The sequence below is a fragment of the Lutra lutra genome, chromosome 13 (genome assembly GCF_902655055.1).
Source record: "Lutra lutra chromosome 13, mLutLut1.2, whole genome shotgun sequence".
NCBI lineage: Eukaryota > Metazoa > Chordata > Mammalia > Carnivora > Mustelidae > Lutra > Lutra lutra.
The window spans coordinates 82243872-82260762 of NC_062290.1; the positions used below are offsets into that span (position 1 = coordinate 82243872).

General features: G+C 41.1%; 1 protein-coding gene across 1 annotated transcript in view; it reads left to right on the top strand.

Annotated features, from left to right (window-relative positions):
• Positions 1-16891, top strand: part of CNTRL (centriolin) — an 89503-nt gene that overhangs the window by 41247 nt on the left and 31365 nt on the right. Inside the window, 8 exon segments of the mRNA XM_047699376.1 lie at positions 1312-1465; positions 3134-3354; positions 6828-7004; positions 9472-9606; positions 13240-13385; positions 13978-14185; positions 14672-14851; positions 16700-16879. Coding sequence (XP_047555332.1) covers positions 1312-1465; positions 3134-3354; positions 6828-7004; positions 9472-9606; positions 13240-13385; positions 13978-14185; positions 14672-14851; positions 16700-16879 — 1401 coding nt within the window.

The following is a 16891-nucleotide window of genomic DNA, read 5'->3' on the forward strand; positions in this document are numbered from 1 at the left end:
TTGTCTTTGGAGGCAGCAGAACATCTAAAAAATTCTTCTATAATCAAATGAGTACTAGACTTGAGAGCTTGGAGTTGGTTCTGACTGTGATGGAGTTGTTTCTTCTGATAACTTTCTCTTGTTTTATTGTTCTGTTCCTCTGATCCTGTGGGGGCAAGCCTGAGGCATGAGGGTGTGAGTGTGTGGGAATTATTTTGTCTCCACAGGAACGGTTGCCTCTGAGCAGACCTGGGCAGGTCACTGGTAGATCTGACAATCCGTTTTTTCACATGTAAAAGGAGGGGTTAAACTTCTCAGGTTTTTTCCCCTGAGCACACCTGAAAATATAATCTAGTCTTTTCAGTTTACTGTAGCTCCCGAATGCATGGCTGTCACAGTGTGAGTAGTTGTGTGAGTACAAGAAAGCTCTGTTTTCTACTGGGGGTATATGTTGAAATAGAGGAGTGTGCTCTGGAGGGCCCTTCATTTTGAGACTCACTGGGCTGAATGGTCTTGGAGGTTTCTCTCAGCCCCTTGTTTATCGAACTGAAAAATAAAGTATTTCTTTGTATAAGGAATTGAGAATAAACCTCAATTCCAAGTAAGTATTTCTTCCATGTCTCTATTTTTCCTTAAGAAACATTTTTTTAAAGTACGTTTAATGTGCTTTTTTGATTAAAAAGATATGACTATTAAAAAATTTTTAAAATATTAAACATACTTCTAAAAAAGAAAAAAAAAAACAAAACTCCTGTTATTCCTCCACCCAGATATCATTCTTTAAAAAAAATTTTTTTTAAAGATTTTATTTATTTATTTGACCGAAAACACAAGCAGGGAAGCATCAGGCAGAGAGGGAGAAGTGGTCTCCAGCCCAGGACCCTGGGATCATGACCTGAGCTAAAGGCAGACGCTTAACTGACTGAACCACCCAGGCGCTCCCCATATATATTCTTGTTACTATTTTGGAATATAGTAATTTTCTATGGATATATGTGTATATATAATTAACTTTTTTGAAACCTCATTAAAAGACGCGTGCAGTTCCAGGAATATTGAACTTGGCTACGATTATCTAGTAGGTATGCCCTTGGAAAAATCATTTAAATTTAACCTCCTTGATTTTCAGTTGTCATATCTGTGTAATGGAGATGACTTCCAGATCAAGTTATCCTGAGGTTTAAATGAAAACTGTGTGAAAACAACAGAGGCCCTGGCACAGACTCAAATTGTTACATTTTATTTTCCATTCTTCCTTTAGAAATGTTAAGCATTATTATTTTTAAAAGAGTTTAAGGGACTCAGGATTTTGCTGATTTCTTTTCAATTCAGTGCCATATGAAGTCTCAGAAAAGAGGTAAAGAACAACAACTTGACATTATGAATAAGCAGTATAAACAACTTGAAAGCCGTTTGGATGAGATACTTTCTAGAATTGCCAAAGAAACTGAAGAGATTAAGGACCTTGAACAACAGCTTACTGAAGGTGAGAATTGCAGTATGATTTACAGTAAATCAGTATTTAATTTAAAACTTTAAGATGCTTCAGTATTAACAAAAGACAGATGACACTGTGGCAGGCATTAATCCAGATATTAGCTGAATATGCTTCAGCTGTTCATACCAGTGTTTGATAGGGAAATATTTGCAGAGTACCCAAAAATGTTTACTATAAGTAAAACATCTTTTTGGTTTTAGTTCTGTTGCATCGATTTCCTAGTGAGTCAGGACATTGCATTCAGTAGGCAAGAAGTCAGTACATGATCACGATAAGCTCTGGCATGTCATTGTCTTCCTCCAAAGCATATAATCCTTTCAGGAACAAAGAGCCTGTTGACACCAGGGCATTCAGTGCCTAGTTCTAAGGACAGTGTGGGAGGAATTTTAGGATCTACGTTTGCAATGCAGATTTAGATTGTGACATTGCCATACCCACGGAAGAGGAAGATAATACAGGTTGTAGTGGTGAGGGCCCAAGATGGGGTAAAAAGAGCCCAGTTCCCATTTTGCCATTATTATCAGCCATGGGACCTGGGACAAGTTATTTCTGTCTCGATCACTGTTGGGAAGATTAAATGAGGTCGTGTTCATAAAGTGCCTGGCACACAGTAGGTTCCCAATACATGGTTCCCAATATGTGGTTTGGGGTTTTTTGTAAGTCTCCAAGTTACATGTTTATGCTGCCCATCTTGGATTAGTCTTGTATGTTGAGTGGTTTTGTTTTGTGTATCTAGCAGCAAGAACTCACAGTTTTGTTGAACGTTTTTCATTGTTTACTTGGGAAATTTTATTTAATATTTTTAACTTTTTAACTTTTTTGACCGAGAGAGACAGGGAGAGAGGGAACACAAGCAGAAAGAGTGGGAGAGGGAGAAGCAGGCTTCTCGCTGAGCAGGGAGCCTGATGCAGAGCTTGATCAGGACCCTGGGATCATGACCTGAGTTGAAGGCAGACGCTTAATGACAGAACCATCGGGGCGCCCCAGGAAAAGTTTATTTTCGTTATTTTTCTTTTTTTTTAATTGAAATATTGGGAACCTTTTTTTTTTTTTTTAAAGACTTTATTTATTTATTTAACAGAGAAAGAGAGAGATCACAAGTAGGCAGAGAGAGACGGGGAAGCAGGCTCCACACTGAGCAGAGAGCCCGATGTGGGGCTCGATCCCAGGACCCTGAGATCATGACCTAACCCACTGAGCCAGCGAGGCGCCCCTTCATTATTTTATTTTAAACTTCTTACAGCCTGAATTGAGCATTTTGTAACCAATGCCCATTGACGATATTGCTTTTATTCTATAACTAGGTAATATCCCTGCACTGTGGATAATAGAGGGAAAATGATCATTTTATCTTGAAAAAGAAAAACAAGTGGGGCACCTGGGTGGCTCAGTGAGTTAAAGCCTCTGCCTTCGGCCCAGGTCATGATCTCAGGGTCCTGGGTGGGATTGAGCCCCACATCGGGCTCAATCTTTAAAAAAAAAAAAAAAAAAAGAAAGAAAGAAAGAAAAAGAAAAACAAGATGGTACAAAATCATTGAACGCTTAGAATTTCTTTCTTAGCCAGTAACAACTAAGAAGACAAAAGTGCAGTAATTCTGTATCTTGAAAGGATTTTCTTATATACATTATCACCTTGCCTTTTTCCATTTTGTGTAGGACAAATAGCAGCAAACGAAGCCCTGAAGAAGGATTTAGAAAGTGTCATCAGTGGGTTGCAAGAATACCTGGAGACTGTCAAAGGCCAGGCCGCTCAGGCCCAGAACGAGTGCAGAAAGCTACAGGGTGAGAAGGAGACTTTGCTGCAGAGACTGAGTGAGGTCGAGCAGGAGAGGGACCAACTGGAAATAGTGGCCATAGATGCAGAAAATATGAGGAAGGTATGATTTGTTTCTTCTTGACTGTTTCCTCGGCCTTAGAAGTAGGTGATTAGAAGTTAGCAACCATGGGGCACCTGGGTGGCTCAGTGGGTTAAAGCCTCTGCCTTCAGCTCAGGTCATGGTCCTGGGGTCCTGGGATCGAGTCCCGAATGGGGCTCTCTGCTCAGCGGGGAGCCTGCTTCCTTTCCTCTCTCTCTGCCTGCCTCTCTGCCTACTTGTGATCTCTGTCTGTCAAATAAATAATAAAGAAAATCTTAAAAAAAAAAAAAGAAGAAGTTAGCAACCGTGTAGTTGGAAGTGACAAAAAGTATTAATGCTATTTAATGGGGTTTTTCCCTTTAGTGACACACTTGGAATCATTATTTTCCTTTACTAAGAAAAGGAAGATTATTCCAGCTGAGTCGCTCCCCCTGAAACGTGTTGTTATCAAAGAACTATAACAAATAGGAAATTATAGCTATTACAGTTGCTGCATTAAGTGTTCATATTTTGTTACTTGTACACCAGAATTAAGCACAACATAATTTTCTGATTATTATTGTTATTCATAATTTTAACTTTATTTTACAAAACAAGACACAGTGTTCTAAACTCTACCCTTCCGTACTGGTTTACTGCCACTCATTTAGAGATCTCACGTGATCTGTTTCAGTTGTGTGACACACTGTTATCATGCATGAGAACCCAGATTCCCAGGTTTCATCCCTAGTCGGACTTGCTCTGGAAGTTTGAATTCATATATTTAATACTACAAAAATTCTCAGGCAGATAAAAATGTCAAAAATTATATCTAACACCATGTACTCTAAACTCAGCTTAAGAAATAAAACATTGCAGATATGAAACCCTCTGCGTACCTCCATACAGAGGTAACAAAATCTTGAATATACTTATTTCCCTGCATCTCTTTTATTATGTATGTAGCCATCCATAAGCAATATGTGGCATTGTTTTGCATAATTTTAAGATTTATATAAAAGATGTGTGTATATTCTTCGGCCACTTTTTTTCTTCCTTCCTGTTTATGTTTTGGGGAATTATACACATTGATGCATGTAGCTCTAGTTTGTTTATTTTTATTAGTGTATATAGCATTCCATTATAGGTACTACCACAAATTTATTGCTTATTCATTCTCCTCTTGGAGAATATTTAGGTGGTTTCTGGTCTTTGCTATTATAATGTTGAATGTAACATCTTTGCACACATCTTGAGAATGGGGGACTATGTTCAAGATTGGAGCATAAGTCAGAGGGTATGTGCCCTCCTCAATTTCACTAGACGTTGTCAAATTACCATCCATGGGGATTTAGTCAGTTTCTACTCCAGCAATGCCAGCGCTGCCACTATATCACATCCTTGCCAACGCCTTAGTGTTATCCGACTTTTATTTGTTAAGCTTTTATTTTGAAATAATTTTAAATTTTAGGAGAGTTAGAAGAATAATACAGATAACACTCTACCATGCATTCAGAGTCATCAATTAATATTTTTGCTACACTTGTTTTCTCTTTTATATATAAGTTTTACATGTTTTTTTTTTTTTTAAAGATTTTATTTATTTGTCAGAGAGAGAGGGAGAGAGAGCGAGCACAGGCAGACAGAATGGCAGGCAGAGGCAGAGGGAGAAGCAGGCTCCCTGCTGAGCAAGGAGCCCGATGCGGGACTCGATCCCAGGACGCTGGGATCATGACCTGAGCCCGAAGGCAGCTGCTTAACCAACTGAGCCACCCAGGCGTCCCAAGTTTTACATGTTTTTATATAAAAATTTTTCTCAGCATTTGAGAATTAGTTGTGGACATCACCCTCCTTAGCTCCAAAATATTTCATCATGTGTTTCCTAGGAACAGGGACGTTTTCTAACATAAAGTATCTAACACAGAATAATTATCACATTCAGGAGATTTAACTTTTTGTCAGTCTTAGTGTTTGCCAGTCTGCTGAGTTTGAAATGGTATCTTTTTGATGAAAATTTTACATTTATAAGAATATTACAGGAATTTAAAAGAATTTATAAGAATTTAAATTTATAAGAATTTAAAAGAATAGTTCAGTGAATATCTGTGTGTTCTTCTAGATTCAAAAAATATTTTGCTGTTTTTTTTTTTTTTTTTGCCCTTGAGTTATTTGAAAGTTGCAAACATCAAGACATCATCTCTTAAGTACACATCTCTTAAAAATTAGGACATTTTCCTACATCACTAAAGTGCCATTTTTATACTAGAAAAGTTAATAATAATTCCCTAATGTCATCTAATATCTGAACTGTATTTAAGTTTTCCCAGTTGTGCCAAGAATGTCTTTGGTAGCTGTGCATGCAGATGTGTGTGTAGAAGCCAGGCTAGTGGTCCTGTAGAGTGTCCCACATGCTGAATTGGTCTGTTGTTTTCTATGGTTTAACTTGTTCCTCTGTGCTCCATGTAAACTCATATCTTGTTATAACTGCATTTTCCTTTGATTTCTGAAAGATTGGGCACCTTCCCTTTGTTTATTTGCTATTCAGACTTCCTCTTCAGTGAATTCCCTATACATACTTTGTGCCCATTTTTCTATTGGATTGTCTGTCTTTTTCTTAATGACTTGCAGGAATTCTTTATATACTCTGGACCTTTGTTGGTTATAAGTAGAATTTGCATTTTGTACAAGCAATCCAGATAATTAAGATGCCAAATGGTTTTTGGACCACCCCTGAGAAATCCTAGAGAAGTTCCCATCACAAGATCCTCCTCTTTAAGTTAGGATAGTTTGATCTAGTTCTTCAAGATCCCAAATAAATAGATAAAAGCTGAGATAATTAAAAAAAAACAGCTGGACTAAAATGAATTAGAACTACAGTACACTAATCAATATGTACTTATATTCTTGTCGGCACTCATTCAAATTACTCTGTCATCCTTAATTAGATTAGAGAGTGCTGATCCCATTTTGTTCTTCTAATAAATGAACATGCTGTGGTTTAATTGAAAGGGTGTGGTTTTTGCAGTCAGACATCTGGGTTCATAGCCTATCTTTTTTAAGCTACACAGCCCTGTGCAATTTACTTAGATATGCATTCTCCAGTTCCTCTTCTGTAAAATGGAGATACGACTGTGCCTTACACAGTTGCTGTGAAGATACGATGAAAGAGTAAATGTGAAAACATTTGTTCCAGTGTCTGATGGAAAATAGGCCTTATATTTTATAGCCCCTCTCTTTTCTTCTTATGTATTCAGACACATTGAAAGTGTCACACAGCTGATTACTTTGGAAAAAATGTTGGTGGCTTACTGATTTTTCTGATGTAGTAGGATTTTGTTTTCCAACCTGGATATATATGCACAGCCTGCAGTTTCATTGTATTGCTAATGAAAACTTTGTGGGCCAGGCCAGCCTTGGCTGGCCAATTTGGTTCATGGTGTTCCAGTTACTTATAATGACTTGCAGGTGCTTATGCAGAACAGGGAGGGTTCCATAAATGTACTGAATCCTTACAGGAGCTCGCAGAACTAGAAAGTGCCCTCCAGGAGCAGCATGAGGTGAATGTGACCCTGCAGCAGACCCAGGGAGATCTCAGTGCCTATGAGGCTGAGCTAGAGGCTCAGCTGAAAATACGGGGTGCTGAAGCCAGCCGGCTCAAGGAGGAGTTGGAAGAACTTAGAAGGTTCAGCCAGGTAAGTAGGGGCATAAAGCCATCTAGAATCCAGTTAACGTATCAGCCTTTCTTTAATGTAAGATGAAACATTTTTTAACATAATGTATGCAGAATGATGGGAAGAGTACATTTCTGGAGTCAGATGTTCTGAGTTCAGATAGTACCCCTGTAAGCCCCTGTGTGAGCATGCAAATCACTTCATAGCTCTTGAGCCTCTGAAAAATGCCTCCTTGTCTATAAAATGGGTCATTGTGGGCCCCCTGGGTGGCTCAGTGGGTTAAGCCGCTGCCTTCGGCTCAGGTCATGATCTCAGGGTCCTGGGATCGAGCCCCGCATCGGGCTCTCTGCTCAGCAGGGAGCCTGCTTCCTCCTCTCTCTCTGCCTGCCTCTCTGCCTGCTTGTGCTCTCTCTCTCTGTCAAATAAATAAATAAAAAATCTTAAAAAAAAAAAAATGGGTCATTGTGAGGATAAGGGAAATATTGGGCTCGAAAGCACCTAGCAGTTGGTATTCAATAAATTCTAGTTTTTCTTTCTCAGAACAAGGTTAAGAGACCTCTTTTAAGTTAGTGTTCTATTTCATTTTGCTACTTTCTGTTTTGGTTGGATGAAGTATCCGCTTGTTTAAATTGTGCCGGCAAATCAGAGGAATAATTATTCATCCAATAACCACTTACTGACTGGCCAGTGACGGCAGGTGCTATGGATGCTGCAGTGAACAGCACAGATGTGGTCACTGTCCTTGGGGAGCTGATAGTCCAGTAGTGAAACAGCTGTGGGAGAAAGAATGGGATCTCATTCTGTCGCAGGGATGGTGTAGTTAGGGAGGACTGCCGTAGCGAAAGGTCTCACAGCTGAGACTCAAAGGATGAGTTGGACTTTGCTGTGCAGAGGGAGGGGGCGTGAAAAGGGTAGGGGTAAGGAATGAGTGTTCTAGGCTGACGCAAGGAGAAGGGGCATAGTGCATCTGAAGTGTGGAAAGTGTGCCTCTTGGATGCCAGGAGCAAGAAGGGTAGGGAAGAGGGAGAGAGAGGGAGATGGAAGCCAGTTATGACATATTCTTTATCAAATTAATAATGTTAATTTTGTTTAGCTCTTGCTCACACAGGCTGCATCTTTCTCCAGGAAGCCCACTGTGACCCACCTCTAGTGCCTGCTGGAAATCTGGGTTCAGGATCCAACTTTAGTATTCCTGTAGCCTGGGCTCAAAGCATTTTAGATTTTTAAATCTAAAAATTTTAGATAAGCTTAGATTGCCCGTCTCTCCCGCTAGACTCAGGGCACAGTGACTACCCAGACTCTGTACGCCTGTTTCTGTTCTCTGAGGGCCTGGCACAAAGAGGGGTCAACGTGCACTTATTGGATGAAAGTGAAATAAAATAAGATAGTTTGAATCCCAGGAATGTATGTAAAATAGCATTCATGTGATTAGAAAAGGAAATAAAAATAGGTCATGCTTATTATAGTAATTATGTTAATTTGTATCCCTTATGAGATATCAAATGACCATCTGACAATTGTCAGGATTATATTTCTCAAGAATATCAAGTTTTACAAAACTAGAGTTGACAAGATCAGAGTACAAAAAAAATGGGAAGTTGGGGAGAACGAAGTAACAGGAAATACAGATTTCTAAATAATAATAAATTTTCTAGATGGCATCTCATGTCAAATAAATTCTCTTAAGTTTTCTTTTTTTTTAAATTCTCAAATTTTCAAGCCAGCCTTTACTAGCTTGACATCTGTTGTCCTTTGTATTTCCATCGTCCTTTTTTTTCCTCATAAGTCTTGACAAAAATATTATAATAGCCTAGGCTTTTTACAGATTTACTTTGTATTAAGAGGGATATTCCCCTTCTTGGTAGGAACACTACCAGACCTGGTCTTCAAGTCATATATTGAGAGTATGGAGTATAATAGATGTCTCTCTGATCTGCAGATCTCTAATTGGTTTACTTTAGCTGTATGAAATCACTTGGGAAATGTATTATTGTTTTTTGGAGGGGGAAGCTTATTAAATGCAGATCCCCGCCCCCTCCCCTCAAGCTTCTGGTCCATTGAGACTGAGATGTAATCTGGGCGTCTGCATGACTAACAAGCACACCAGGTGATTTTGATACAGATATGTGAGGACCACAGTTTGAGAAATATTGGTCTAAGGGAAGGAAGAGCAGTAACTGTTGAATCACTCACAGAACTTCTAAATACAGTAGGTACTTGGGCCCACCCCTGAGATTCTATTTGGTATATCTGAGCTGAGCCGATTCTGTTGTCTACTCTTTCTTATTAATGGCTGAAGAAGGCATGTGGAAAAGATTTAACTTGGGCTTTGAAATTTGAACATATAAACATAAAACCGCATTATTATAAAACCATAGCTATCAAGGGATTGTGTGTGTATATAAATATATTTATGCCTTTAGAGATTTAAGTGTTATGTTTTGTGTTTATGTTTATGTTTTCATATTGTTGCTTCCCATGGCGATAGTTAGAACAATCAGCCCTTCAAGAGGAACTTGAGAAGGAAAAGCAAGCCCTCAAGAATGCAGTCAGAAAAGCCCAGCTCTCAGAAGGAAAGGACCAAGAAAATAGTGAGCTCCGCACACAACTCAAACAGCTGCAGGTAGAGACATGTCTGTTCAGGATATATTCTTACGTAGGACACCCTCAGGCACTTAACCTGCTCCAACCTGTAGTGAGCAACTTGAATTATTAGAAAAGAAAGATCTGGGTGGGACGGTACTGTGTCCCTTGTGAGCCCATCGCTGTAAGATTATTGATACACATGTCTTCGGCTTGTTTTGGGGGTGTGAAGAGTTGGAGCCAATCGGGAGTACACAGTGAGGACTGTGCAAACTCACAGGAGAAGCCATTACCTGACATTTCTCTGAGAAGCAGATTTGTCACCAGGCTGAGCTCAAAGGATCAGATTGATGCATTCTTCTTCCGCTGAAATAGCTTTGTAATTATCCAGGAATTTAACTAAAGTGGGTTGCAGAACTTCTTAACTGTAAACAGTTTTCATAATCCTCTCCTCAGAAAGGATGCTATTAAAAAGGCAGTCATGGGGCGCCTGAGGGGCTTAGTTGGTTGAGTGTCCAGCTCTTGGTTTCAGCTCAGGTCATGATCCCAGGGTCATGGGATTGAGCCCTGGGGGTATGGGATCAAGCCCCGGGTCATGTCAGGCTCCCCGATTAGTGGGAAGTCTGCTTCCCCTCTCCCCTGCTTGTGTGTGCGCAGGCACGTGCATGCTGTGTCTCTCTCTTTCTCTCTAAAATGAAATAAGTCTTTCTAAAATAAAATGCAGTCATTTTACATCTATGGGGGTTTGCTTTGGCAGAGTATTTTTACTGCCAGTGTCATCATAATCTGCCTAACAAACTGCCAGAGAAGCAGGTGGACAGGATTTTCCAGATAATTAAACTCTCAGAGAGCACAGATGTCTGAGCAAACAAGTACCTGGATCAACGCTCAGGTCTCAGTCTGTGAGGCCAAGGGCCACTTGGCTGACTGAGGTGGCATGTGTCATACTTCATCAGAAATAAAAGGGCAGAGCGGCTATGGTTTTAGGGAAGGCTTCCATGCAGGGCTGGTTTGTGATAAATAAAGACTAATAAGCTCATCCAAATTCTCTCCTTTCAATGCCTTGAATATTTTTTTCCTCAAAGTTTAAGGAAGTGTAATAACCTAGAATTTAATTTTTAATGCTATCAGCTGAATATTTGAAGCGAATATCATAAAGGGTGTATCTTGTTTGACTTGTGTGTCAGGTGTTCAGTAGAACACTATGGAAATTTTCAAGTCATCACAAAAACAGAATAGTCTTATGTCCTTTGGTTTACTCTGCTTGACCAGTCATCATGCTGCCATTCTTGGTTCAGTCAGTCCACATGTTTTTTTTCTGCTGGAATACCTCAAAAGAAAATCTCATACATCTTTATTCTACCCATAAATACTTTAGTATACATCTCTTAAGGAAGGGACTAAAATTTCTGGAGCCTTCTCCTCCAAGTTAGGAACTGAAGTCAGCTTTCCAGAACACTTAGCCCATGCTGTGAGACTACCTTATTTGGAACTAGGTCCTTAGCCTGCTAACCTCCTGATACAGAGTTCAGGTTAAACTCACTCTGCATTTATCTTTGTCAGAAAATCATTCAGCTGCAATGAACCAAAGCCTACCGACACAAGTTCCAGAAAGAAGACAGAGCTGCTCTGTCAGTCTGTCTTTCAGGAGCTACATGGCTCTCTCATTTCTCCTGCTTTATCTCTGCGGGCATTGAATGTGCCCCGTGGACTCCAGCCCTGAGCTGACATATCTTGACAAGGCCTGCTCTTATGGACTTGATGTCCTGGATCTAGGTCCAATTTTTGGAGAGCGTGAGAACTTGTTTTCTGACTAGTCAGCGGATTGTCTGGCCTTGGGTCAGATCACCTGTGGCCAAGATTAGACAGCGGTACAAATCTGGGCACCTCAGGACAGTGGGCAGGACAGTTTACAGATAACAGGCTCCAAATGGGAGAGGCAGTTAACCTGTTCATTGCAATTCTGAATTCTCCACCATAGTTAAGAGTATTTCACTAGTTTGAAGTAAATTAATCACTCAGGTGGAGTGTAGGTATTCCGGAGAATACAGTCAGCACCTTAGGGTGCAGAACTATTTTTCTTTACAATTTTAGGTGATTTTAACAGTTTCTTTTTACTTGAAAGAGGTGTTGTGTGAATTTAATTCTTGGGATATTTGTGTTTGTTAATAATAAAAATATGCTGGCATGTAACAAATATTCCCACAGAGAATTATAAGCTATTAGAGAAGTTTTAGTACTAGACGTTTCATTTTTAGTTGCTTGGCAGACGGAGTCTCATGGCAAAGTGTTTTTTGGTATTGTTTTTTTAACTTTGAATTATGGGCATTTCAAAGACACAAAAGTAGAATACGAAAATGTATCCTCACACACGTATTACCTGTCTTCACCAGTTATCAGCGCACGGCCAGCCCTATCTCCTCTGTAATGCCGGCCATAACACACGCCTTACACCTGTTCACACACTGAATTATTGTGAAATAAATCTGAAAATCTTGGGGAGCCTGAGTGGCTCAGGTCATAATCCTGGGGTCCTGGGATTGAGCTCTGCATTGCATTGGGCTCCCTGCACAGTGGGGAGTCTGCTTCTCCCTCTTACTCTGTCCCTACCCCAACTCATGCACTCGCTCTCTCTCTCTCTCTCTCTCTCTCTCTAATAAATAAAATTTGAAAATCTTATTTTATCTGTAAATACTATACAGAGGCTTTTTAAGAAAGCATGAACTGATACCACATTATATCTTGAAATTATAGTAATTCCCTAATATCAAATGCCTTATCCTATGCAGATTTTCAGATCATCTCACACAGTTTGGTTTTTTAAGATTTTATTTATTTATTTGTCAGAGAGAGAGAGCAAGCGAGCACAGGCAGACAGAATGGCAGGCAGAGGCAGAGGGAGAAGCAGGCTCCCTGCCGAGCAAGGAACCCAATGTGGGACTCGATCCCAGGACACTGGGATCATGACCTGAGCCGAAGGCAGTCGGCAAACCAACTGAGCCACTCAGGTGTCCCACACACTTTGGTCTTGTTTCATTCCAGAGAGAGAGAGAGAGCCTGAGTGTGATGATGGGGGAGAGAGAGAATCTTAAGCAGGTTCCACACTCAGTGTGGAGCCCAGCGCGGGACCCAGTCCCATGACCCTTCTCTCTCTCAGTTTTTACAAGTGTTGTTTAGCATCAGGATCCAAATGAAGTGCACACGTTGCATTTGGTTGACTTGATTCTTCAGTCTGTTCTAGTCTCTAGGTTTCTTCCTTCTTTCCCCCTTTGTAATATTTTAAAGAAAACCAGGTCTTTGTCCTTATAGTTTCCTATATTCTAGATCTTACCGGTTGCATCTTTTCTGGTATTGATTCATATGTCCTTATGTTGCATATGGAGGTTTATTTACATTCAAGTTAATTACGTCTCAGCAAGAAGACATTCGTAGGTAGTGTTCATAGGTAGTTATTTTTGTATCACATCAGGAAACATTGTAATGCCTGGTTCTGTCTTTTGTGACTACATTGGTCGGTAGATTCAGATATTGTCAGCCCAAATAGAAAGCATTTTTTTAAAGAACTGAATAGAACTATCATATGACAAGTACTATAGTCTGTGTATGGATATATGTGTGTATTTTAAATTTTGTTTTGGTAACTTTCACCTCCCCGTTTCACCACTGACCCTAGGATGACAATGACCTATTAAAACAGCAACTTAAAGATTTCCAGAGTCACCTGAACCATGTGGTTGATGGTTTGATTCGTCCAGAAGAAGTGGCCGCTCGTGTAGATGAGCTAAGGAAAAAACTGAAGTCAGGAGCTGGGGAAATGAGGTAATGAAAAATCAGGACCTCCAGGTGTTGAGGTTGCTGAGTGAGTAGCAAGAGGTGCATAGAGACTCACCTTCCCAAGTTCTGTTAATGGCCGAATTCTTTTGTAAGCGTTCCTGTGTCCTGTTTCCGTGATCAAGACACAAGATTGCTTCGTTCAAACTGCCTGTCACTGATTTTTTTTCTACATTTTAAATCTTTCATACTTTTTGGTATTATTTAACTTAAAAAGCAGGAAGTTTTAAGAGTAACTCTTTCTTGAAAGTTCATTGCATATGGTCAGGAAGTAGAGCCACATTATGCATTTTAAGTAGAAAATAAATATCAAAAGCAAGGCTCATTTAAATACATGAAACAGACATTTATTCTTTGAGCAAGCATTGGTGGCCCCCTAGGAGCCTGTGATTTCAGAGTGACAGCGGTCATCGACTAAAACAATGATTTACACTTAGGAGGCGCGGAGTTGCTGTGACTGACGATCCTGTTCCAGGCTTCCAGACAGCTCTCTCTCCTCCTGCACTGTTACCAGCATGTTTGCACCCAGCATCTGACATGTGTCATAAAATTCACACCATCTTTCCTTTCCCCTTACCAGAATCCATACTTCCTCAGATGTCTTAGGGAAAAGTCTTGCTGATTTGCAGAAACAATTCAGTGAAATCCTTGCACGCTCCCAGTGGGAAAGACAGGAAGCACAAGTAAGAGAGAGAAAACTCCAGGAAGAAATGGCCCTACAGCAAGAGAAACTGGCAAGTGGGCGAGAAGAGTTCAGGCACGCCTGCGAGAGGGCCCTGGAAGCACGGGTAAGGAGCGGGCGAGAGGCAGCTGGAAGGAAGCGTTTGGCCAATACTCCTGTTTTTCAACAAATTGCAATGCTTCCTTCTCAAGTAAATACAGTATACTTACTGTTATTTTCACTCTTAACCAGTCAAACTGCCTGTGACTGAAAGTCAGCTGTGAATGTGGTTACTGATATCAGTCAGGCTTCTTTGTGGCTGTGTTTTCCTTGTTTTGGAAGCAGGTGAGAAAGAAATGTTGCTGAGCATGCAGGCAAACAATACTACATTGCTGGGGTGTGGTATCGTGCCCGAATCTGATTTTTGGGCTGTCATTCTTTTCACAATGATGCAACCATTAAAGTGGATCCTAGTGAACATTCAAGATAAAACCATGCCCTGTAACTCATTAGTACAACATTTCATTACCCTCTTTTAGTAAAATGAAATGTGATGCTCTAAAAAGATTTTATTTTGCTTAAAAATCCTCTTCGAAACTTGATTTCCTCACAGATTAGTTTTGATAAGAGGCAGCACGAAGCAAGAATCCAGCAGTTGGAGAATGAAATTCACTATTTGCAAGAAAATCTAAAAAGTATGGAGGAAATCCAAGGCCTTACAGATCTCCAACTTCAGGAAGCTGATGAAGAGAAGGAGAGAATTCTGGCCCAACTCCGGGAGTTAGAGAAAAAGGTAGGAAGACTAGGAAAGCGTTACACCTCTGTCCCCACGCCTGGGTCCTGCCCCCCAGGAGCAGGCCTTCTGTGCAGGGCCTGGTCCACAGGTTGCTGGCCCAGAGGCGGACTGGACCCCAGGGGAGGCCGGGATGCACGTGGTCAAATCAAGGGCCTGAAACAGGTGACGTGGTTGATGAAAACGAGCGAACTGGCATGTGAGGAGCGACCTTGGAGCGTGAGTGCTGATGGCTTGAGTTTGCCTCCTCTAAAACCCCTTGCCTAACTGGACACATCCATGGGAAATTACTTTTTAACTCTTCCTCTTCCTTTCTGACGCGCTGGCCTCTCTCTTTGCTTCTCCATCCCACCTCAACCATCTCCTCCCATCGTCACATCCTCCCCCTTGGCCAGTTCAGAAACTCTGCCCACCACCTCTGAAATCCCATGCTGCTCGTAACTCTATCCACTGACCCCACACTGACAATTTTTTAACGTCATAGACAACTCCAGGGCATGAACCTAACAGGAAAGTTAGGCTTTCCTGTCCACCTTCCTCATTATCGCCTGACCTAAATTCCGTGGCCCCCCACTACAGCCAATTTTGCAAATATCCTCAAATCCCTGGTCCTTTTTTCCTGTCTCACTTGCCCGACAGAACTGCAGCAGTATGCTTTCTTTGCGCTGCTACCCATGCTGAGCATTTCTGCAGAAAGATGTCACCCACCCAGGCATACGGTATCATTATAATCTCTTGTTCATCAACCTCAAATGGGTAGCATTACCCTTCTCTCTGGTCAGTTCACTCTCCTGTACCCCACTGTTTCATACCTGGTCACTCTCCCTTCTCCCAGCCTCAGCGAGTGACTTGCTTCATACTTGACCAAGAACCTTTCAGTTCCCGAGTCCTATTGTATCTGCCCCCAAAATATATCTGGAATATGGTTCCTTTTTTCCTTCTCTGATGCCACCACCACCCCAGTCTAGCCATCATCTCTCTTCTGAACAACTGGTACGGCTACCTGACTGATCTCCCGCTGCCACCGATGAGCCTGCTCCACAGAGCCACCACTGTGCTCTTTCAGAAACAGGCATTGACTCTTGTTAGTCCCTGTCCCCTACCTGGCCATTTCCCTCCTCTCAGGAACTTCTGTTATTTTTATGAAAAATACCTAAATTCTTAAGCCTATGAGGCCTGACATGATTTACCTCTATCTGCTCCCTCCTGTTCTCACCAGGCTCCTTCTTTCAGTTCCTCAAAAATGCCAAGTTCTCCTAGCCTTCCCACATGCCATTCCCTCTCCTGGACCACATTCCTCCACCCTTCTCTCTGACTGCCCCCTCCCCACCAATCTCCGTCTCTCTTGCTGTTCTCTCAAAAAGTACCCTGTTCTGTCCCTTAATAGTTACTAGCCACCATTTTGTTATATATTTGTCTGAGCGTTTGTTTATAATCTGTCTCTCATAAGCTCCTTGAGGGCAATAGCCCAGTCTGCTTTACTTACCACCATCTCCCAGGGCCTGACTCAGCAATCACAAGGGTCTGGTCCATCACTTGGTGATGGTACTGGGAAATGGTTTTCCAATGAGTAAATGAATCTGTGATCGCTTATGGTTCTTGACTAAGAAGACTGATTTCATTCTAAGTTTACCATACAATTTTTAGTTGATTTTATTTATTCATTCAATCAATGACTATTTATGGAGTACCTCCTTTGTGCCAGATATTATCATTCTAGGCATGGGCTGGGTAGTAGTGACCAGAGTCCCTGCCCTCATGGAGCTTGTGTCTTCATTCACTGCTGCCATATGACTCACTGTTCATGAGTCTAATGAGTTCATGGGTTTAATGTTTCTTTTATTTTAGAAGAAACTTGAAGATGCCAAGTCTCAGGAACGGTTTCTTGGTTTAGACAGAGAATTGAAGAAACTAAAGAAAGCCGTGGCCGCCTCGGATAAGCTAGCCACAGCTGAGCTCACCGTCGCCAAAGACCAGCTCAAGTCCCTTCATGGAACTGTGATGAAAATTAACCAGGAACGAGCAGAGGTGAGTCCATGT